General features: G+C 59.2%; 3 protein-coding genes across 8 annotated transcripts; 2 read left to right on the top strand and 1 right to left on the bottom strand.

Moving 5' to 3' along the window:
- The first annotated feature begins 1,717 nt into the window (after positions 1-1,717).
- ADM2 (adrenomedullin 2) lies at positions 1,718-4,302 on the top strand. The gene is made up of 3 exons (XM_082738833.1): positions 1,718-1,907; positions 2,035-2,155; positions 2,867-4,302. Exons 2-3 carry the CDS (start codon positions 2,046-2,048, stop codon positions 3,183-3,185), a joined length of 429 nt encoding a protein of 142 aa, XP_082594959.1. The 5' UTR covers positions 1,718-1,907; positions 2,035-2,045; the 3' UTR covers positions 3,186-4,302.
- A 2,387-nt stretch (positions 4,303-6,689) lies between these two features.
- On the top strand, positions 6,690-9,361 carry MIOX (myo-inositol oxygenase). Of its 5 annotated transcripts, none has more exons than XM_082738829.1 (11): positions 6,690-6,707; positions 6,899-6,965; positions 7,442-7,525; positions 7,745-7,825; positions 7,946-8,108; positions 8,245-8,312; positions 8,419-8,528; positions 8,602-8,669; positions 8,773-8,822; positions 8,932-9,044; positions 9,139-9,361. In XM_082738829.1, the coding sequence occupies exons 2-11, from the start codon at positions 6,951-6,953 to the stop codon at positions 9,245-9,247; spliced, it is 861 nt and encodes a 286-aa protein (XP_082594955.1). In that variant the 5' UTR covers positions 6,690-6,707; positions 6,899-6,950; the 3' UTR covers positions 9,248-9,361. The 5 variants fall into 5 exon arrangements, with proteins under 5 accessions (XP_082594955.1, XP_082594956.1, XP_082594958.1 ...); XM_082738830.1 differs by having other exon boundaries at positions 6,691-6,707; positions 7,445-7,525; XM_082738832.1 differs by lacking the exon at positions 6,690-6,707 and having other exon boundaries at positions 6,853-6,965; positions 8,497-8,528.
- An 8,911-nt stretch (positions 9,362-18,272) lies between these two features.
- On the bottom strand, positions 18,273-22,785 carry LMF2 (lipase maturation factor 2). Of its 2 annotated transcripts, XM_082738690.1 has the most exons (14): positions 22,646-22,779; positions 21,906-22,159; positions 21,724-21,752; positions 21,390-21,589; positions 21,137-21,315; positions 20,623-20,764; positions 20,350-20,484; positions 20,172-20,277; positions 20,002-20,098; positions 19,751-19,933; positions 19,505-19,673; positions 19,261-19,372; positions 19,091-19,187; positions 18,273-19,007 (listed from the first exon to the last, which is right to left on the bottom strand). In XM_082738690.1, exons 1-14 carry the CDS (start codon positions 22,737-22,739, stop codon positions 18,702-18,704), a joined length of 2,103 nt encoding a protein of 700 aa, XP_082594816.1. In that variant the 5' UTR covers positions 22,740-22,779; the 3' UTR covers positions 18,273-18,701. The 2 variants fall into 2 exon arrangements, with proteins under 2 accessions (XP_082594816.1, XP_082594817.1); XM_082738691.1 differs by lacking the exon at positions 21,724-21,752 and having other exon boundaries at positions 22,646-22,785.
- Between the last annotated feature and the right edge of the window lie 12 nt (positions 22,786-22,797).

Genomic DNA, 22,797 nt, shown 5'->3' with positions numbered 1-22,797 from the left:
GGGCAGAGTTCACCACACCTCTTGCCTCCCAGAGTCCTGCCATTTATGAAACCCCCAGACCTGTGTTCCATCCAGCTCTGCTCTCTCTTCAGCCCCAGGCCCACGAGGCTAGAGGGCAGCCAGACCCCTCTGCCAGGATGACCCCAGGCGGCCAAACCCACCCTATCTCACTAGGGGCTTCCTGCTTCTGCAAATGGAAGGGCCTACCCTCTTGGCCTGCCCCCCAGTGTCACTCAGTTTCTCTCAGACCCATCTGCTCGCCCCCAGGCACCCCTCCTGCCCTATGGCACTTTTCTACTGTAACGATGATGGTTTCACTCTCTCCTCCCCCAGGTGGCAAAAACAAATAAATAAATAAGCAGAATGGCCGCTGATGCTTCCCTACCTTCTTCAGGATGTAAACCAAACTCTCCAACATGCCATGCGTTCAACACTTGTCGATTTATTCACCCAGCAAGTGTTTACTGAGCTCCCGCAGTGTACGCAGCAGGAGGCACAGAGTGACCAGGTCATCCGTGGCGACTTGACAGAGGCAGTACGACCGGAGCAGCTAAGACAGAGGAGGACGTGGGAACGGACGCAGAGACGCTCTGATGATCAAAGAAACGTCTTGGGGGGCGATGGGGTAACTGTCTCTTCTCAGATTGACAAAGGCCCAAAGAACGGCCAACACCCCGCCCATCATCAGTTGAGTGGACAGCACAAGTTTTGTGGAGAACAGCTTGGCACTATCTGTCAACACGAACACAGCTTCACCTTCGAGCAGAATTTCCCCTCCTAGGAAAGGATCCTAGACACTTCTCTGAGCTCACAACAGAAGGGTTCTTGCTCTTGAAAAGACCAGACATCGCCTAACTCTTCATTAATAAAAGATCAATTAAGAAGTTACAGAACAGGGGCACCTGAGTAGCGCAGTGGGTGAAGCCTCTGCCTTTGGCTCTGGTCATGATCTCAGGGTCCTGGAATCAAGCCCCGTGTCAGGCTCTCTGCTCAGCGGGGAGCCTGCTTTCCTTCCTCTCTCTCTGCCTACTTGTGATCTCTGTCAAATAAATAAATAAAATCTTAAAAAATAGAAAACGTTACAGAACACCTGCATATAGGAGGAGGGCCTGGAGATCTCTCTCTTTACATACGTATGTTTTTACTCACAAACACTGTGTAACACACACACACCAGCACCGGCCCCTGCATAATACACTAGTGTGCAGAAGAGAAAGGGTGACGACGATGCAGGGGTCTCACTTTTTACTTATTTAAATTTCATACAAAACCCATTTACTACTTCAGTAATAGGGAAATAGGGTGGGGATTTCTCAGAACACAGCTGTGGGGGGGGTCTGGAGGGAGGGTCTCCAAATCACCTCGGTGCGGAACTGCCCAGCTGGAGTGCTGTTGTCCACTCCCGTGATTCTAGCCAGATCCCCAGGCCGCCAGGCAGGGCAGACGTCTGGGGGTGGGACCCAGCCTGGGGGACAGCAACCCCCCCCCACACACACACTCCTTCCATGGGCAAGATCCCCAGGGTCCCAGACGGTCCTCTCCACCAGACAGCGCCAGAAGGGGGGGGGGCTGGCCAGTCGAAGCACTTCCCAGTGGAATGGGGCTTCTGTCAGTCTACCCCCTCGTCTGCACCCTCCATGCTGCCCAACGGGCTGGGCAGGAGTAGGGAGCTGGAGGGCCGGGCTTCCTGCCCAGCTGGGGCATCCGGCTCCGCCTCCTCCTGGAAAAACTATTTAGTTCGGGAGGTGCTGAGGCCGGGTCCCAGGCAGGCCCCAGACCAGCCCACCAACCGCAGACCACACACTGACTGGGGAGGTTCCCCACCTGCCAGGTGCTCCCTGACCAGCCAACACCAAACCCACCGGCTGCTTCTCTCCTGATACCTATCGGCCACTGACCGGACTCAGGTAGGAGCTTGCCAGTCCCCACGCCTGTGCGCCTGATCACCAGGGCTTCCCAGCGGGGCTGGGGAAAGGGGTAGTGGAGGTGAGGGCTGACGGTCCCCTACACCTGCCTGGCTCACACTCCCTCCAGCCCCGCCCGCCATGGCCCGGCTCCTGACTGTTGCCTTCGGTTGCATCAGCCTCCTCTACCTGCTGTTCCCAGGCACCCTGCCCCGCAGCCCAGGCAGGACCCAGCGGCCTGCCCCGCCCAGGTGAGTGGGGTTCGCACCAGCCCAAACCGCAGCCCACAGGGAAGGAAACAAGAATGCCCCGGCATGGACCCTCCATCACCCTCCCCAGAACCCCTTCCTCCCACTCCATTGGGGAAACCCCTCACCTGCTGCTAGGGCTTACCTCCCAAATCAAGGGCCAGAAAATAAGCCTTCAGCAAATCCTGAGCAGGGCAAGAGGCCCCTCTGTGTCCCTCCCTTCTAGGGTAAGGGCACTCCCTGACCCTGTTGGTAGAGCAACCCTCTCAAGGAGAGGTTGGCTAAGAGAGGGGAGGCTGGAGGGATCCCCAGGACTGCCCAGCTTTCCCCAACCCCCGAGAGGAGGACTGGGAAGGCGGGAGTCCATGCGGGTCATGAACACAGTGGCCCATAGAGGCCAGCATGCCCTTTGCCCAGGGAGGCATGTGCCCTGAACAGGTGAATGACCTTGTGACCCGGGCTGCTGAGGTGGCTGGGAGACAGGACCCAAGCCCAGAGCTCCCGAGGGACCGTGGTCTTCCCCTGGCCGGTCTCCAGGCTGTGTGTGTGCGTGGAGGGGTGCTGCGGGCTTCCCCTGGCCGCGCTCCAGGCTGCTGGGGAAACTGGGCTTCCCCTGCCAATGACCCCAGGCCTGCGTGGAGGGGAGAGCGGGTGGGTGTGGGGGTCTCAGAAAAGTTGGGCCGCCAGGTTTACTTCCTCCATCCCCCTCTGCAGGGCGCCCCCAGCCAGGACCCCTTCCAGTGGCGTGAAGCTTCGTCACCCCACACCTCGGCGTGTGGTCTGGAGGCTACAGCAGGCCTTGCATCCGGAGAGGAGCGCCAGCCAAGCCCCCGCTCTGGGGCGGCCTCTCCGGGGCAGCCCCCCCGGGCACCTGGGCCCCCGCAGGTCCCGAGCCCAGCTCCTGCGGGTGGGCTGTGTGCTGGGCACTTGCCAAGTGCAGAACCTCAGCCACCGCCTATGGCAGCTGGTTGGGTCAGCCGGCCCACGGGACTCAGCCCCTATGGACCCCAGCAGCCCCCACAGCTATGGCTGAGGTGGAGAGGGCCATCCCCACGCCTGGCCCCGCCAGGATGCGGTACCTCCGTCCCAGAGCTGCGCCTGGGCCCCCAGCCCCCACCCAGCCCCCACCCAGCCCCTGGACCTCCTGCACATCCCAGTCACCGGAAGGGTGCGCAGGCCCCAAGGCAACTCCCACCCTACCCCACCAGGTTCTGCAGCGAGCACCCTTAAACAGCTTTGGATGCGGAAACCCACGCACATGTGTGGACCCAAGTGGATCTGCGGGCAGAGTCTGTACCTCTAAAGAGGGTTTCAGAGGGGCAGGGTCTGCCCAAGGATGTGGAGCAGAAGCCAGGGTATCCCCCCCTCCGCCGCAACCTGACATCATCAGACTCAACGCTGACTTTGGGCACGCACACTTTGGCTGTCCCAGGTCCCCAGCCCTTCCACTCCCTGTGCCCTCGAGACAGGGAGGGCAGGCAGCAGGGAGGAGGACCCCACTGTGGTCCCTGACCCCAGGGCCAGGGTAAAGGGAGGTCAGGCCCTGCTGGGAACTGTGCTGCTCCAGTTGCCGACTCTGGGGCTTGGGCTCGAGGTGAAAATGGAGACCCTTCCCTGGATCTCTAGCCCAGTAGCTAGGGACCCAGGTAGAAGGCATTGAGTTTTTGGAGGTCCACTGGGCCGTTCCAGGGCAGGGCAGCACCCATCCCTCAGGTCAGGGCGTGGCTGGGGGGATGCTCTCCCCACCCAAAAAGGTCCACGAAGTCGGAACCATCACCACCTCAGCTGGGGGTAGGATGGCCAAACACGGGTGCGGGGCACACAGGCAGCAGAGTCTCCCTGACCCCACCCTGCCCAGCCTGGGGACCCACTGCGGGCAGGCACAGGGACAAGGGGAGGCTGGAGCAGGCTTCTCAAGAATTTTGGGAGGCAGCCCTTTAAAGGTTGGAGCCTGGGTGGCTCAGTGGGTTAAGCCTCTGCCTTCAGCTCAGATCATGATCTCCGGGTCTTGGGATCGAGTCCTGCATCGGGCTCTCTGCTCGGTAGGGAGCCTGCTTCCTCCTCTCCCTCTCTCTCTCTGCCTGCCTCTCTGCCTACTTGTGATCTCTGTCTGCCAAATAAATAAATAAAATCTTTAAAGGTTTGAGCAAGATCGCTGGCGCATTTGGCGTATATTCACCCCAGGTTGGGCCTTTAGGTTTGGTTTGTGATTCCTGAGCCTTTCTTTGTTAGTTCTGTTTCCGTATCACTGATATCCATCTCCCCACCCCCCCGCCCCGCTCCTGTCAGGCAGGCATCACCCAGGGTTCATTTACAGTATTTTTTATTTATTTGAGCGAGAGCGAGAGAGACCGCACAGAGGGAAAGTGAGAGGGAGAAGCAGGTGCCTAGTCAAGTACGGAGCCCGACATGAGACTGGACACGGGGCTCAGTCCCAGGATGCGGAGATCATGACCTGAGCAGAAGGCAGATGCTTAACCACCAGGGCTAACCCCGGGGGCGTCCTGGAGAAGGGTGGGTTCTAGTACTCCGCACAGCAAACACTCTCACCGCACCTCATCTGTCAACATCTGTCAGTCACCCTGAGAGACAGCACCAGCACCCTCCCGCCTCTCGAAGCAGAAGCCACAGCCAGAGGTCACGGGTGCTCAGGGCTGCCGGCAGGCCTGCTCCTCAGAGACCCTGGACCCCCTGAGGGTGGGCGGCTCCTGGAAATGCCCATCTGGGCTCCCACCTGGCACTCGCTCTCCTGGCTTGGGAGTCGCCTGGCTAGAAAAGGCATCGTCCTTCCATTAGGCAGCAAGGGGACAGTTCAGGCCGGCTCCGGCCCTGCAGGGAGGGTGGGAAGCAGAGCACAGCAGGCAGGAAAGGCTGCCTGGAGGAAGCATCAAGGGTCCCGCGGGAAGGAGCTGAGAGAGCCCAGGCCCTGAGTCCACAGGAGCTGCGGGTCTGGCCGGGGACCCACCCCCAAAAAGCGGCTGAGAGAGGCTGGAACCAGCGTGAGTGAGTGAGGGCAGGAGAGGCCAGCGGGCCGGGCTTCAGAGCCATGGAAGGGTTCAGCAGGGAGAGCCTGGCAAGGGGGATTGGGGAGAAACGAAGAGGAGGGGTCTGGGAGGGTCGAACAGGTCAGGGTGCCACGTGGCCAAGACCCCCTCCCCCACCTGCCAAGGCAGCCAGTCCTTGTGCTCCACGTACGCTGCTCTTTCTGCCAGGGCCACCCCCACACTGGTCAGAGTGACAAGACCAAGGTCCCATGCCATGTGCCTTGGCACTCCACACTGTGGAGTGGATTTTCCTCAAAGCTGGGTGGACAGCGGACCTCCAGGCATCCCTGTGCCGTGGCATGTGGCCTCCCAGTGGCCCCTGAGCTCCAGGCCACGCTGGGGCCTCCTACCGGATGCCTCACTCGGGCTTTCAGTGGCAGCACCCCCCAGCTCCCCCAGAGCCCCCACCAGCCACGTCTTCCTCAGACAAACGCTGTTCGTTCGCTCCTTTCTCTGTGGGTGAGGGCTCTGTTCACCTCCCTGGAGCCCCCCCATGCCGTCAGCATTGTTTGCCGAGCACGAAGAAACCACAAACTACCCCCCTCCCACCGGACGTCACAGCGGGAGGAGGCAGAGGGAGAAGAACCTCAAAGGAAAAGGAAGCCAACGACCCAGACCGCGTCGCGCGCTGGGGGTGCTGGACAGGCCGCATGGCGCCATCTTCACGGGGGCCCAGCACTGCCCCCAGTTTATTCTCTCCCCCGGGAGCAGCCTCCACTCCCACAGCCTTCTTGCCTCAGTGATGCTGAGTAGGGGCTCTGGCCCACACCCCGCAGGTGGAGGCTGACACTTTGAGTGTCCCCCACTGACCATCCTTGGACACCCCCCATCTTTTTTGAGAGCACGGCCTTGCCAATTGGCGACAAGGACTTGTTTTGCTGCGTGTCTGCCTCCTCCCTGGACACAGTCAGCTCCCAGGCAGGCGTGTGTCCTCAGTTAGGTTCCCACTGTGTCTGCAGTACCCAGCCCCGGTTCACGCACGGTAAACGCCGGCTGGATTCACCTCTGCCCCGACTCCAGACCAAGCTGCCCATCTCAAAAGCCAAAGAGCCCACCCTCGACAAACCCGCCGCGGGGATCCACCAGGCCTCACCCAGTATTAGGCAAGGATCCCCCCACCCACCCTCGAGATCCATCACCTGGCTGGTCTTTTAGCAGGATTCCTGGGAGACAGCTTAGCGAGAATTGCCCCCAGCCTCGAGATCCGCCCTTAGCAACTTTCCATCCACTGACCCCGCTCTGATTACCGGCAGCCAAGCCCCCCACCGTCTTTGTTGGATTCTCTCTCCCTCACTGCAATGGTGGTGAATAAACTCTTTCACTCCTGTTCAGCAAGTGTCAGAAAGACTCTTCCAGCACTTCCCAGAATCCCCAGGGCCTGAGGCTGATGGGTGGGGTCCGGGGTCTGCAGGACCAGTTGGGAGGGGCTGACGGTGGCCAGGGTGGGGTTTAAAACCTCTGCAGGGAGTGCTGGAGGCTGGCCGCCACGCAGGGCTACCTGTCCAGAGCAGGTTAGTGGTTCAGGGAGGCCGAAGTCGGGGAGAGGGGGCTGGGGTTGGGGTTGGGGCGCCGGGAGCTGCTCCCGTGCTGACACATTAACTTCTGAGGCCAGGAGGACGGTGGATGGTCACTCATTACCGAGGGCCAAGGCCAAGGGGCTGGGTCGTGTCCGGTCACTTATGTAAACTGTGGGCATATATAGGGGCACACGGCCCGGGGGACTCTCACCCACCTGCCAGCTCTGCTCCCTCGAGATGAAGGCGGCTGTGGTGAGTACTCCAGACCCAGCACGGTGTGGCCCCACGGCCTGCTCACCCCGGCTGGTCGTCCCTCCTGGGAAGGAGCGCAGCCTCCCACCCTCTCTCAGCTGGTTCCCACCAGTCTGCTGGTCCCGGTCAAAGGGCTCCCTCTTTCCTGTCTTCCTCCTGCTGTTTAGGCTTAGCTGGGGCAAGGGTCAGCAGCCCCACCCCTGGGCTCCCTGCAGACCCAGGTCCTGAGAAGGAGATGCATCCCGGGCGCTCCTCCTCACCCTAGAAGCAGGCCTCTGGCTGATGCCCATTTTGCAGAGAAGGACACCCATGGCAAGGTCGCCTCCAATGGCGGGTGTGCTCAGGAGGGGCTGTGCCCTGCTGGCCACCGGTGTCCCTGCTGGTCCAGCTCTTAGGCTCTGGTGTCCCCGTGGGGATGGTCTCACTTCCTCATAGAGCTGGCATGACGGTGAAATGGGTGTAATCCCCCACCCAAGCAGGGCCCAGACCCTTCCCTGGTCTACCGGCCTGATGTGGACCCAGAGGTGGCCAAAGACAAGGGCAGCTTCCGGAACTACAGGGTAAGGGCCCCCCCCTGCCCCGGCTCTACCCCACCCCACCCCAGGCCCGTCTTTCTGGGGGGTGGGCAGCACCTGCCACTTTGCACCGCTCAGGGTCCTCTCTTGGATGCTCTCATTCACATCTTTGGGGCCAAGTTTGGGAGACAGGAGCAGTGGCCCCCAGAGGTGTGAAGGGCAGGGACTGACTGGCGAGTCTGCGGGCTGACCTCTGGCTTGCAGTCTGGCCCGCTCCTGGACCGTGTCTTTGCCACGTATAAGCTCATGCACGCTCAGCAGACCGTGGACTTCGTCAGGAAGAAGGTACTTGGCAGCTTCCTCGCCTGCCAGTCCCTCCTCCCCAGGCCGAGTGGACGGATGGAGAGGGCCGGGCCCTGACCCAACCAATCTCGTGGCTGTGCTGACCTCCCCTTCCTGGCCCAGCACGCCCAGTTTGGGGCCTTCTCCTACAAGAAAATGACTGTCTTGGAAGCTGTGGACATGCTGGACGGGCTGGTGGACGAGTCGGACCCAGACGTGGACTTCCCCAACTCCTTCCATGCCTTCCAGACCGCTGAGGGCATCCGGAAAGCCCACCCCGACAAGGGTGCGCCTCCCTCCCGTGGTGGGCTGCAGATGGGTTTCGGGGTTTCCTGGCCTCACCCCTGCGCCCAAGCCGCCTCCTCTTCCTCTGACCTGGTCTCACCATCCGCACTAGCCTGCTTTGCCCCTCTCCCTCCCAGACTGGTTCCACCTCGTGGGGCTGCTGCATGACTTGGGGAAGGTCCTGGTTCTGGCAGGGGAGCCCCAGGTAAGGGCAGGGGTGGAGGGGTGCCGCTGGGACAGCCGGGACTCAGGGCTCTGGAAACCTGCCAGGTGGGCCGGCCAGGCACATGCAGGTGGCCCCCTGTCCACAGTGGGCGGTGGTTGGAGACACCTTCCCAGTCGGCTGCCGTCCCCAGGCCTCTGTGGTTTTCTGCGATTCCACCTTCCAGGACAACCCAGACCTCCAGGATCCCCGATACAGGTGCTCCTCCCCGGCCGCCGGCTCCTCTCCCCACCTTGCTCCCACACGCCTCACCCTCTGTCTGTCCCCGCAGCACGGAGCTCGGCATGTACCAGCCCCACTGCGGCCTGGAGAACGTCCTCATGTCCTGGGGCCATGACGGTGAGACCCGGCGGGGGGGGGGGGGGGCAGTGAGGCCGCTGGGGCCCCGGAGGGCGGGAAGCCCAGCTCTGGGAGCCCAGGCGTGACACCGTGTCTCCGGCAGAGTACATGTACCAGATGATGAAGTTCAACAAATTCGCTCTTCCCCAAGAGGTAGGTGGAGGGGAGGGTCCGTCTGGCCAGCCTGCCCTCCCCACCCCCCTTTGCCCCCCCCCCGCCCCTCCTCCTGGAGCTCGCTGGGCGTGGCTTCTTTCTGCCCTAGGCCTTTTACATCATCCGGTTCCACTCCTTCTACCCCTGGCACACCGGCGGCGACTACCGGCAGCTGTGCAGTGAGCGGGACCTGGCCATGCTTCCCTGGGTGCAGGAGTTTAAGTACGGCCATCCCTGTGGGGGGCCAAAGGGGGGCATGAGGGACTGGAGGGGCCGGGGGCTTCCTCATGAGGCACTGTCCTTTCCCTGCTTGCAGCAAGTTTGACCTCTACACCAAGAGCCCAGAACTGCCGGATGTGAACACGCTGCGGCCCTACTACCAGGGCCTCATTGACAAGTACTGCCCTGGGGTGCTGAGCTGGTGACCAGCCTGGCCGGGGGCCTGGGAGGGCGGCCACTGTCGGGGGCTCTGCTGCTCACCCAGGTCAACGCCCCTGCCCTGAAACTCTGCCCAGGGCCAATAAAGACCCTGAAGCTGCCTGGGGTCTGAGCTTCACTGACAGGGGCGCCTGTCGTGGCAACAGCGCGCTGTGTGGGGATGCAAGTCATGGGCCCTTGGACACGGGTATCCCGTTTCGCCTGCCACCACAGGCCTGTTGCTTGCCATTCCAGCTCCGGCCTCAGAAGCTGGGGCCGCCCTGTCGGTGCTTACATTCTCAAAATAGTCACCAAATGCTCTGGGCTCCGTGTCCCTAAAAAAGCAAAACGACGCAAAACATTCGATAGCCGGCAGAACAGATTACAGAAAACCTCGTATAACAAGTGTGCGGGTTCGGTGTAGAGCCGAAGGGCCATCCCCGTGAGCCCCGAGGTGCCACCTGCACCTGGAGTTGGTCAACGACCTTCCTATGAGTGTCACACACACCTCCCACCCCCCTGCCCAGGGCAGGTCCCCCAGTGCTATAGGTGGGTGCTGGCTTCGTACCTTTCAGCAGCTTATTTCTCGGAAGAAAGTGGAGCATTGGTCTCGGGGAGTTTCCCTCTGTTGGTGCTGGGCTGGTCACACCCCCGTGGCGCTCCTGTTTCCTGGGTATTCCCCCGCCAACGTGAGCGCGTAGGGAGGCCTCATCAGATACAGAGCTGGCTTGTCGGGGCGAGTGCTCCAGAGGCCGTCACGTAGTCTGTACCAGGCGGTAGAGGCTGTGTTGTTGGAACCCACATCGTTCACACTAGAACCCGAGAAAGCAGAGCAGTGACGTTCCCCCAACCCCGGCCACCCTCCTCACTCTTCCGAGAGACCCTGGCAGGAGAGAAAAGTGCTGTTTGGTTAGTTCCTCCAGGAAAGGCAAGTGAAGTCCTCGCTCTTACTCTTAACTTACCCGTTTGCAAGCCTTGGCTCCTAGCACCCGAGGAAGGTGATCTGTTTGCCTCTTTTGGGTTAATAATGCGTAGATTTCAGGGACACCTGGGGGGCTCAGTGGGTTAAGTGTCTGCCTTTGGCTCAGGTCATGATCCGGGGTCCTGGGTTTGAGTCCCGAATCCTGCTCCTTGCTCGGCGGGAAGCCTGCTCTCCCCTCTGGCTGCCGCTGTCCCTGCTTGTGCTCTCCTCGCCCTCTCTCTGTCAAATAAATAAGTAAAATCTTTAAAAAAAGGGAAGGATGTGTAGATGCCAGCATATCTGTGTCTCGGCGCCTTGGAGGACTGACCTCCCTGGTGCTGAGACTTTCCTTGGCCAGGGTTGGAGTGGGACTTGCAGATGGCTCCAAGGTCCTCGTGACGTGACAACGGTCTCTGGTGGACATCCTGCTGTCTGGTGTGACAAGACACCAGACTGTTAATTCTTTGTGTTTGTAACAAATTTCCACACCTTTGGTGGCTTAAAAAATGGGCTCTCCTGAGTTCTGGAAGCAGAAGTCAGATCAGGGTGTGGTGCTGGGCGGGGCTGTGACCCTTCCACAGGTATCTTCAGCTTCAGGAGGCTGCCTGTGTCCCCTGGCTTGTGACTGCATGTCCCCACTCTGTCTTCACACGGCTTCTTCGCCTGCCCATCCCCCCCCCCCGCTTCTCTCCCATAAGGACCCTCGTGATGGGCCCATCCAGGTAAGCCAGGATGCTCTCCCCATCTCTGGATCTTTAGAACCACATCTGCAAGATGCTTTTTCTAAATAAGGGCATATCCACAAATGCAGGGGTTTGTTCCCAAGCCCCTTGGGATCCTCCCCCACCATTGAGGGTGTGCTGAGGCCTTTCTGCCTTCTTCAGGGAGACCTGAAACTAGTCTCCACACTCAGAGGGCAGGGAGCCATGGAAGAGAGGCCACCCAGAGGGGTAAGTGGCAGGTTTCACAAGCAAGAGAACTGATACACGAGGCCTGTCTGGGTGGCCACAGGACAAGTAGATCTTCGCATTTGCCTGCTAGAATCTTAAAAGTTTAGGGGCTCCTGGGTGGCTCAGTCAGTAGAACACGTGACCCTTGATCTTAGGGCTGTGAGTTTGGGCCCACATGGGGTGTAGAGCCTATTGAAACAAGGATAGAGTCTTGGGGCTCCTGGGTGGCTCAGTAGTGAACTGTTTTCTCCCTCTTCCACTCCTCTGCTTGTGTTCCCTCTCTCGCTGTCTCTCGCTCGCTCGCTCTCTGGCAAATAAATAAATAAATAAATCTAAAAAAACCAAGAAAACAAACAAGGATAGAGTTTTAAAATTGTGGACAGAGGCCTTCATGGGGTTCAGTCACGCACCACGCAGGGGGCTCATCACTATCCCGAGGCCGTGTTCTTGGAGCAGTGTCCGGCAGCTGGGAAGGCAGGTGTGCGGAGAAGGGGGAGGGGTGAGCTCGCGTCCACTAGCGGAGGCGGGTTCTCTGTGGCCTTTCCTGACGAGGGCTATTTTCCCGCTAACCCTGGAGGCTTCCCCAGACCTGCAATCTGCTGTTTCTCCAAGGAGTCCTGGCCTCTCAGTAGGAAATGGTATTTCCTATCCGTGTGTTGGGGGCTAAAGACGCAATCCGGAAGGCTCACCTCCACTCCAGCCCCTGGCGTGTCCACTGGAGGTGGCATTGCCGGCTGCCCTCTCTGCTCTGCTCCTGCCGAGGGTGGGCATGAGGACAGGAGGGGCGCAAATGTGTCAGCAGCCTGCCCCAGGCTACTGGCTCACTCGCACTTCCCTCTGGAAGACACAGCCTGCCCCAGGCAGCATCCCCACCTGTGGGCTGCCTCCTCCGCACTCCCTCCCAGCCTGTGAGCTCAGGGAGGGTGGGTGCAGAGTGCTGCAGGGTCCCCCCTGGAGATGCCTCAGAGGGCTGGGGGCCTGAGAGGGGCCAGCAGGAAGAGTCCTGGGTGACGGGCCATTGAGGGTGTGCTGAGGCCTTTCGGCCTTCTCCAGGGAGGCTGGGCTGGGGAAGGGCGGTGCTCAGAGGGCTACTTCTCTGGGTCTGGAGCTACTATCCCGATCCCATCTCTGGGGAGCCTCCCCACTGAGCAGAGCAGGAGAGGCCATCTTTGCTCCTATCCCAGGGATTCCAGATCCTCTTTCTGCTCCTTGCAGACCCTAACCAGGCCACCTCTGGAAGCCCCAGGATGGGGGGTAGGGCAGTGGGGGCCTAGGCCCCATATTTCTGTCTACGCAGAGGACTGTCAGGCCTCACTGGGCTCCAGGGCATTGGGGAGCTCTGGAGCCTACAGACAGGGTAGTGCTTGGTTCTCCTCCAGCCTGCTGGCATTCCTGCCCCAGAACCCTCTGCCTCCTGCAGGAGGCCCTCCTCCTGTCCTTGTAGCCTGGGTGTGCCTATTCCCGAAGTGTGGGGCTCAGCCTTCCAGCACCTTCCAATCCATCCTCTTTCCTTTCTTTTTTCTTTCTTTCCTTCCTGCTTAATTTTTTTAAAAAAGATTTTATCTATTTATTTGACACAGAGAGACACAGTGAGAGAGAGAGAACACAAGCAGGGAGAGTGGGAGATGGAGAAACAGCCTTCCTGCCAAGCAGGGACCTCAATGCAGAGCTCGATGCCACGCCCCTGACCCTGGGATCAGGACCAGAGCCCAAGGCAGATGGTTAAGCCAGGGCCCCTCGGTGAAACTGCTGGGGCCTGTTCTGGTGACTCTGGGGAAGGCTGCTTCGTGGAATGTGGCTCTTAAGGAAACAACACTTTTCCCCAGAGACACAGCGACTCTTCCTGGGACTGGACGCGGCTAAGCACGAGGCTGCGCTGCTGGCTGAAGAGGCCAGCGAGGTGGGAGTGGAGCCGTCCTCCACCGGCCGGGGGCGGGAGCGGGGGTGGGGGGGGCTGCCGGTGCAGGACTGAGAGGCCCACGGAATGCTCCAGGTGACCGGGCGGCCTGAACGGCAGGCGAGTGGCCAGTGCCAGTGGAAGACAGCAGCGCCCTCTCTCGACAGATGCAGAGCGGCTCAGATGAACCCAACTTGGGTTCTTCTCTCTCTCCCTCCAACTTTCTTTCCTGGTGGCTGACTTCATAGTTTAGCACGTGAATTGCAGAATTTCGAGACGGAATTGTACTCAGTTCCAGGGAAGGTTAGGTGTCAAGCTGGAACCCGGAGGTGATGTGGGGCCAGGACCAGACCAGATTTGGGGTCCTCTGCACCTTGGCGTGAACTAGGGTTTTTGTGTGGAGTTTGTGTGGAGTCTAAATCAGGACGGATTCATCGGGGTCCTGAGGACCCCAGGGGGTTAGGTGTCCTGCCAGTTTTCCCACGGGTGGGGGATCTGCCCTCTCCTGAGTCCCCGCGGCTGGCCGGGGGGGCGGTGAAGGCGGGCGGCCCCTCCTTCACCTCTCCCTGCAGAGGCAGGAGGGGGAGGAACGCGCTGAGATGCTGGGAGATGTTGGGCCCGTGTTCTGACCTGAACGCCCTGGACTCCAAACGTGAAGCTGGGAGTAGCCCTCAGACAGAACTGTGTCCAGGCACCGTGTGCCCTCACCAGGCTGGGCCCTGCCAAGGTTTCGGCCATGGTCAGTTTTAGTTTATTCGTGCTATAGGGACATTGAAGAGAATTGTTGGCTCACTGTGATTGTATGTTCACGCACTGTTTGTTTGTTTTTTTTTTTTAAGATTTTATTTATTTATTTGACAGATCACAAGCAGGCAGAGAGGCAGCAGAGAGAGGGGGGGAAGCAGGTTCCCTGCCGAGCAGAGAGCCCGATCACGCACTGTGGTTTTTTTTGAAAGGCTGTGTTAGGTCAGACAACTGAATGGTTAATAACTAACTTAAATTTGTAAAGCAGTTAAAATATTTTAGTCACTTAAAATTTATAAATGGAGCCTTCCAGAGTTGCTGCCACAAACTGCTAACCCTAAACACCAGCACACCGGTCGGCTCAGAGAGAAGGCAGAGCGTTACAGACTGGGTTTTGTTAAGGTGAGAACACCACCAACGCAGTCGACAGAACCAACGCAATCCCATTCCAATCCCAATGGTATTTTTTTCAGAAATAGAAAAGTTCATTCTAAAATTAATGTGGAATCTCAAAGGACCCTGAATAGCCAAAACAGTCTTGAGACAGAAGAATCAAGCTGGAGGACTTGCATTTCCCAATTTCAAAAGTTACTACAAAGCTACCATTGTAGTTCCATCATAAAGACAGATATATAGGGGCACCTGGGTGGCTCAGTGGGTTAAAGCCTCTGCCTTCGGCTCAAGTCATGATCCCAGGGTCCTGGGATCAAGCCCCGCATCGGGCTCTCTGCTCAGCATGGAGCCTGCTTCCTCCTCTCTCTCTGCCTGCCTCTCTGCCTACTTGTGATCTTCCTCTCTGTCAAATAAATAAATAAAATCTTAAAAAAAAAAAAGACATACATAGACCAACGGAATAGATCAGAGATCCCAGAAATAAGCCCTCGCCTATATGGTCAGCTGATTTTTGACAAGGTTGCTAAGACCAGGGGCGCCTGGGTGGCTCAGTTGTTAAGCATCTGCCTTTGGCTCAGGTCATGATCCCAGGGTCCTGGGATCGAGTCCCACATCGGACTCCCTGATCAGTGTCAGCCTGCTTCTCCCTCTCCCACTCCCCCTGCTTGTGTTTCCTCTCTCTCTGTTAAATAAATAAAATCTTAAGAACAAACAAACAAACCCAACATCGTTTATAAAAAAAGTTTGCTAAGACCACTCACTGGGGGAAGCACTGTCTTTTCAACCAACGATGCTGAGAAAACTTGATGTTTCCATGCGGAAGAATGAAGTTGGACCCTACCTCACACCATGTGCAAAAACTAACTTAAAGTGGGCCAAAGACCGAAATGTAAGAGCTGAAACGATAAAATTCTTAGAAGAAATGCAGGGGGAGTCTTCATGACCTTGGATTTGGCAACGATTTCTTGGATATGATGCCAAAAGTAAGAGAATTAAAGAAAAAATAGGTAAACTGGATTTCACAAAAATTAAAGACTTTAGGGATGAAAGGACACTACAGAGAGAGTGGACAGGCAATCTGGAGATGGGGAAATATTTGCAAACCATGTATTTGATGAGATATTAGTACTCAGGATAGTTAAAAAAAACTACAACTCAACAATAAAATAGTAAATGATTAAAAAATAGCAAAGGACCTGAGGAGACATTTCTTCAAGGAGATACAATGGCCAAAAAGCACAGGGAGAGGCTCTACATCATTCATTCATCGTCAGGCAAACGCGAAATCAAAGCCACTGCAAGATGCCATTGCATGTCCCCTGGGATGATGACTACCCAAGGAATAAATACACCGAAAAATTAGCAAACAGGGAAGGAACCAGCGCTAGCAAGGGTGTGGATAACATCTGAACGCTGGCACACACCGGGAGGGGTGTGAACGGCCCTGCTGCTCTGGCAGACGGTTTGCACCTCCTCGGAGAAGTCAGCACCGCCGCAGACCCTGCCTGGCCACTCCCACGGGCGGGCCCCAGCTAACTGAAAGCGGTAACTCAGGCAGATACCTGTACATCAGTGTCCATTTACGTGGTCCACAATAGCCAAAAAAAGGTAGAAACAACCCAAATATGCATCGATGGATAAAAGAATAATCAAAATGTGGTAGAAACATGCTATGGAATGACGTTCAGCCATAAAAATGAACCGAGGCTCTGAGTGGGTCTCGAAAACGGGATGCTGAGTGAGAGGAGCTGGACCCAGAGGGCTGCCATCCAAGTGTCCCAAGATGGAAAGTGGAGGGGGGGCTTCAGTATGCCGGCTATGGGGGCACGGGTCCTGGAGGGGAGGATGGAGGGTTAAGATGGACTAGAGTGATGAATGCACAACTCTGAATCCACTGACAGCCTCTGAATTATGCATTTGAAATGTTTTTTTTTAAGATGCTATTTATTTATTTGACAGAGAGAGAGAGAGCGAGCGAGCGCACAAGCAGAGAGAAGCAGGAGGCAGGAGTGGGAGAGGGAGAAGCAGGCCTCCTGCTGAGCAGAGAGCCCGATGCGGGGCTAGATCCCAGGACCCTGAGACCATGACCTGAGCTGAAGGCAGAGGCTTAACAGACTGAGCCACCCAGGCACCCCTGAATTACACATTTAAAAAAATATTTACTTGAGAAAGAGAGGGCATGACAGTGTGGGGGGCACAGAGTTGGGGGAGAGGAAGGGACAGGCTCCACTAAGCCCAGAGTCTAATGGTGGGCTTGATCCCAGGACCCTGAGACCATGACCTGAGCCAAAATTAACTCGGATGCTCAGGGTGCCTAGGTGGCTCAGTTGGTTAATACTTTTTGACTCTTGATTTCAGTTCAGATCACGATCTCAGGGTCCTGGGATTGAGCCCCATGTCGGGCTTTGTGCTCAGCAGGGAGTCTGCTTGTCCCTCTGCCTCTCCCCCTGCACTTACACGTGTGTTCTCTCTCTCTCTCAAATAAATAAAATCTTAAAAAATAAGTTGCAGGAAACAAGAAAAAACCCAAAGAAATTCACAACCTGAATTTAAAAGCCTAAAGAAAGAACCAAAGAGCTAGCCTTGAAATAATACACAGGATGTCATTCTACAATGGAAAATTCAAAAATCAATGAGAAACAGGTTCATTATTCAACAAACAGTACTGACAATTTGGGCTGCATGGGAAAAAAACTGTTCTTGGGTTCCACATTATGACCAATCCATTTCACCTAGATTAAAAAGGAAAATGTAAACAAGAAAACCTTACAAATCTAGAGAAAATTATAGATGAAATAGCCATTCACTCGCCTATAGCATAAAAATAATAAAATTACAAGATTCAGAAGCTTCCAATACAGTATAAAGTCAGTTCCCCAGAACAAGACCAACATCGGTATGCTTGAGAGAGTGTGTTTAAAGTGGAGAACGAGAACTTGTTTTGCCTTGTTCTTATTTTGCTGTTTTTCAAAAAATATTCTCTGCAGTGAACTAATCTTTGACATTCATAAAAGAATATATTTTGATATGTGAAACAAAAACCTAAAGGAAAAGAACACAATTTTGAATTTTAAACACACAACTTTTTTTTGTTTAAGATTTTATTTATTTATTTGATGGGGGGAGAGAGAGAGAGAGTGCAATTAAGCAGAGCGGCAGGCAGAGGGAGAGAGAGAAGCAGGCTTTCTGCTAAGCAGGGAGCCTGATGCGGGGCTCGACCCCATGACCCTGGAATCATGACCCGAGCTGAAGGCAGCTGCTTAACCAACTGAGTCACCCAGGCGCCCCAACCCACAACGTTCTTAAACCAGAAGTCAACTCACAGCTGGCCGGGTGCGCATGTAGGAGCCCCCAGGAAGGCGCCCGGAAGCTTTGGCCGCCGGTTTGTGTGAGCCGCATGTGGCTGTGTGCAGAGACTGAGCTCAGAGCTGTTTCAGTTGGTCAAGGTGGGGGGCGGAGCCGAGTGCACGGGGGGTCAACTGGGGGTCCGCGGGGTCAGAGCATGAGAGGTGAGTGCTGAGGACAGTCGGGGCAGGGGAAGTGGGTGTACAAGTTCCCAGAGGGCAGGGACCTCCCGAGTGACCACTGAACCCCAACAGAAACCGAGGCAGTGCCCTCAATGCCTGCTGCTGCAGGTCCTCTTCCTGGATGGTCAGACAGGTTCTCCCTCCTTCCCGCCTCCCCACCCACACCCTAGAGTACACTCGGCCAGTGGCTGGAACAGGGTGCCCGCCCTGCCCAAGAAGTCTAGGGCCTGACCCTTTAGCCATTTCGAGACCAAGGAAGCAGGGCGAGCAAAGAAGGAAGAAGCCAGTTTCTGGTGGGTTCTCAGGTGCTGGGAGGGTTCTAGGCCCCACATGCCACCATGGGCCGCCTCACTGACTTGGTGTGTGGTGCTGACAGGTCGGTCAGGCTGTGCCTGACCATGCCCCTGCGTCTATTTTATAGGGGACCGTAGAAAGGAGAGAACAAAGGCATCCTAGAGGCCAGGTCAGCTGTCAGCAGGACCGTACCTGTGCCTCTCGCCTGCCAGAGGCAGGGAAGGGTTCTCAGGTCTGTGAAGTGGCAAGGAGACGTCACACACGAGGTCGGGCACAGGGGCACGTTTATTGGATCCCGGATCTCAGGGTCTTCCCTCCTCCTGCCTCGCTTCCTCAGCGGGTCTGCCTCACCCACTCTTGTGCGGGGGTGAGTCAGGGGCATCAGACTTGGCTCCTTGAAGAGGGAAAAGGTTTTCCCACAGCCCTGGTTACAACGTCCCGGGGAAGACCCTGAGCCGGGTCATATGCCTGCCTTGTAGGTCAAGGCCGGGGGTAGGCTGGGGTTGGCGTGTGTCTTGGGGTGAGTGGGCCCTCCAAGCCGCAGGGCGGACACAACCTGCCTGAGGAGGCAGCAACCCATCCTGCGCCTGTCACGGCGGTCGGCTGAGGCACACTGGCTGGACTGTGTCCTGCCACAGAAGGCCAGAAATGTGTGGGCACCCTGACCCTCTCTGGACACGGGGCTGCGGAATGCAGCTACTTTTTCCTCCTGGGAATCTGGGAGCTGCCGCTGCTGCAGTTCTCAGGGGCTGGGACGGCCTGTCTGCCGGCAGCTCCGGACGCCTTCCTGGCGGCTGGCCTGTGCTTCTCCTCCTTGGCCAGAGGGGAGGAGCGGGGGGAATGGGGCCCCAGCAGGGCCTGCATGACCCTAATGGCCCCCACCGCGGCGAGGAGCCCCCAGAGCAGGGTGGAAGCCTCCAGCGGAGAGAGCTGTTTCCGTATCCAGCGGAGGGCTTGGGCCAGCGTGTTACCGGAGCCGCGGGCTCGGGGTGGGCTCTTGTCCTGTGGGCGCAGGATTGAGGAACGTCTGCGGGCACCATGCCTGTGGAGGGTCACACACCACCCCCTCCCTCGTGCCTTCCCACCTGGAGGCCAAACTGTCGGAGCAGCATGTCCAGCGTCGGGTCCCCCAACGACACTGGCGGGAAGAATTCTTCCACCCACTGGCGTCGCCACCACTGGCTGCAACAGGGCAGTGTGCTCAGGGGGGCCCTGAGCCCAGAGCCCAGCACCCTACACAGCACTCTGGCCTTACCTCTGCTCCCCAGGTTGTGAGAACCAGTACTTGTAGCGCTGGGCCCGCACGTAGGTGGGCGGCTGCTTGTGGAAGGGGTACTTAGCCACGTCATTCTGGATGAGACGGACCACTGCAAGGGAGCAGGGCTCAGCACGGCCAGAGGACCACAGCCCCAGCCTCCCTTTCCCACACACCCTGCGCCTCCTAGATCCTCCCACTTTCCCAGGAGCCCCCCACCCCGCAACTCCCCACCAGGCCTCACCAGGGTCCTTGCCCTGCAGCAGGCGCAGGACCAGGCTCGTGAACCAGGGGCTGTGAGTGTGTGGGCCCAGGGCTGCGAACCACATCTGCCAATCGAGGCGGGGCTGGTGGGGCACCACGACGGGGGGCGGCCGACTCACATTCCCGGGCTTGTACATGAACTCGATCTCCTGCCCGGCAGAGCATATGAGCACTAGCTGCTGGACCGGAGACCCCCTCCCCCACCCCTGCCCGTGGGGACGCTTACCATCCAGTGGTGCCCGTCATAGCTGCCCTCCAGTACCACTTCGGGCCGCCCGCCGAGACCGGTCATCCGGCGGAAGAGGCCGTAAGAGTTTGCCAGCTGCAGGTGCTCCACGGCCCCAAACAGCCGGTGCGCCCCGCTCCAGAGATGCCCATGGCTTGAGGGCTCGATGTAGGAGTATGGTACCTGCAGCAGGGGGCAGAAGCTCAGTGCTGCCCCTCCAGCCCCCACCCTCCTCCCCAAGGGCTACCCACCAGGCTGATCACAAACAAGGCCACCGTGGCAGTGCCAAAGACGAGCAGCTGGGCCGCAGTGCAGAACTTCCTCAGCCACCCTCGCACCTGGGTCCACCTGCGGGGCAGGGGACCCAAGTGCCGTCAGGCCTGCCCTGCACAGCTCTACCCCACCCCGCCGGACCACGTACCTCCAGAGGGCCGTCAGCAGTTCCCAGGTGAGGGAGGCCGCCCCCAGCCACATGGTGGGCAGGGTCACCATCTTCAGCCACTGGGAAAATTGGTGGAAGGTAAAGGCTGCAGAAAAAGAAAGGGACGTGAGGAGGAACCGTCCAGCCTTTGTCCTCCGGCCCTCCAGCTGGCACTCACTGGTTCTGGAGCGGACAACATGCTGCTCCCAGTCAACTTCCAGGCCAAAGTAGTGTGCGGTGCCGTAGGCCAGCAGCCCGTAGACGGTCAATTCCAACAGCAGAGATAGCACAGCCAGCAGCGCCCTGGGCCAGGCTGCTGAGCGAGAGAGTCATGGGTCGGCTGGGGAGGGACCAGAGCAGGGCTCACTTGGGGGGTGTTGGAGGGAAGCAAACTTGCTGCTGGGCCGTCGGGCTGACAACGCCTGGCGATCGGGGACAAGCTCACACTCACACGTGGGTCTCTTTTGGCAGTGGCTGTCGCCAGACTCGGCAGTCAGATGCCCGTCATCCAGAAGAGCGGTGGTGAGCACCAGGGTGAGCAGGTTGAAGAAGTTGTAGTTGCCAGTGATGATAATCAGGACTTGCAACAAAACCTGGGAGAAGGTCTGCACTGAGGGCTCCAGGCCTACCCCTCCCCGGCCCTTCCGAGCCCTCTTTCAAGGCCCTCCGCAACCCATGCCTGGGTTTCTCCAGCAGGCGCCCCTCCCCTGCTCATCACCCCCAGCCTGTTACGCTCCCACTCCAACTGGCCTCTGCCCCCTGCTCATACCTGCCACGGCTCCCCATCCCCTGGAGAAAAACCCAAGCTCAGCAGGCCTCCTGCAGCCCTTCCCCACCTGCCTCTGCTAACTCGTGCTTCTGCTCATGAGGCCTTCTGGATCACCCAGCTCCAGTGGGACGACGGCCCACTGGCAGTGCTGCGAAATGCCATGTCCTAGCTTCCTGACGGCGGAGGCCCCACCAACCTGGGAGTAGAAAGCAGCCAAGCGCAGGCGGCGCACAGGGGCGAAGAAGAGAGGGGGCACCGCGATCTCGATGAGGAACGTGGCCACCACGGAGAGTCTGTGCAGCCAGACGGGCAGGTGGTGGGCGAACCAGGAGGCAGGGGTGGGCAGGCACTGTGTTTCGTAGTGGTAGGTGAGGGCTGCGGGTGTAAGTGGGTGGTCAGGGTGAGGCAGACCCCGCCACGCTACCCCACACTCAGGATGGGACCCTCACCAGTTAGCCCCCACCACGCGGGGCAACGGCTGGTCAGCTTGACCACACCAGAGGCAAACATGAGGCGAAACAGCAGCCAGCGCACGAGCCAGAAGGGGAGGCCTTCGTGGGGTGAGGTCCCTGCCAGCCCCCCCTGGGGGGCCTGCCTCAGGGGGGCCACCAGCACCGCCAGGAAGCCAGTCTCCAGCAGCAGGGAATCCCTGTGGGGAGAAGGAAGAGCACAAAGGGCCCCTCCCCATCAAGGCCGTTCCCCTTGGAGGGTCCTCCCTGGAGAGGCAAACATATTCCGCAGCTGCTCCCACCTCCTGCAGCCCCTCACCCGGAAGTCACTCACCACTGGAAGTAAAGAAACACCTGGCCCACCTGCAGGGAGAAGGGGTGTCAGGGAGCAGCGGGGTGTGTCTGCGGAGGCAGGCCAGGCAGAGGCAGGGGGGAGGCGCAGGGTGGACAGGACCGGACTGAATTGGTGACCAGGGTCCCAGCGGTGGATGGGGGCGGCAGGCAGCCCCCACTTGCCTGGCAGGCAGACAGGTAGGCCGCCCAGAGCAGCAGGTAGACGAAGACGTTTCGCAGCCGGCGCAGCAGCAGGGCGCCCAGGGCCAGCAGGGTGCCCAGCAGGGTCAGCAGCTCCAGACCCTGCGACGTGTCCAGCCCCAGCTGCGGAGCCTCCCACAGCAGCGTCGGCGTCTCCCACAGCTGCTGCCAGCGCCCCTTGCCCTGTGGTCTCAGCGTCCTCCGCGCAGGCAGGATGCCCTCGGCACCATACAGGCCTGTGGGAGGGCACGTCAGGGCCGGGACACTGCCCTCCGAGGCCGGACTCCCGCGCCCTCCAGGCAGGGCCTTCAGACCCCCCCTCCTGAGGTCTCGACTGCGGGACCTGCAGACTCTGGCCACCCCCGCGCGAACCCGCGGATCCCCGGCCCCTTCCGAACCAGACTCCGCAGGCCTGGTCCTCCCGCCCGGCGGGGCCGAGGTCGCCCCTCGTCCCGCTCCCGGTCTTTCCCCCGCGCGCCCTGCCTGGTCTGGGCCCGCCCCGGCCCCCGGGTCTGAGCCCGGAGCCGACGGGAAGCGCGCCGCAGCACGCCCCGGTTCCCCGCCAAGCTCCCGCCGCCCGCAGGCCGCGAACCGAGGCCGCCCCGGGGGCTCCGAGGCCTGGTCCTCACTCCGCCCGCGCCCGCGCTCTCGGCGAAGCGTCGGCGGGCGCGGGAGCGCACAGAGGGCGCGGGCGAAGGGCCGTCCCCGCGGCGCGCCCTCACCCGGGATCTGCAAGTAGAGGGACGCGAAGGCCAACGCGAAGACGACGGCCACGCCCTGGAGGAAGAGCTGCCTCGGGAGCCGCGAGCCCGCCATGTCCGCTACGCCGAGCCGCAGTCGGCGCCGGGCCCCGCCCCGCCCCGCCGACAAGCCC

Source organism: Mustela nivalis, assembly GCF_964662115.1.
Source record: "Mustela nivalis genome assembly, chromosome: 7".
In the NCBI taxonomy this organism is placed as follows: domain Eukaryota; kingdom Metazoa; phylum Chordata; class Mammalia; order Carnivora; family Mustelidae; genus Mustela; species Mustela nivalis.
The sequence above is the reverse complement of the archived record's forward strand: the minus strand, read 5'-3'. Positions and strand labels throughout refer to the sequence as shown.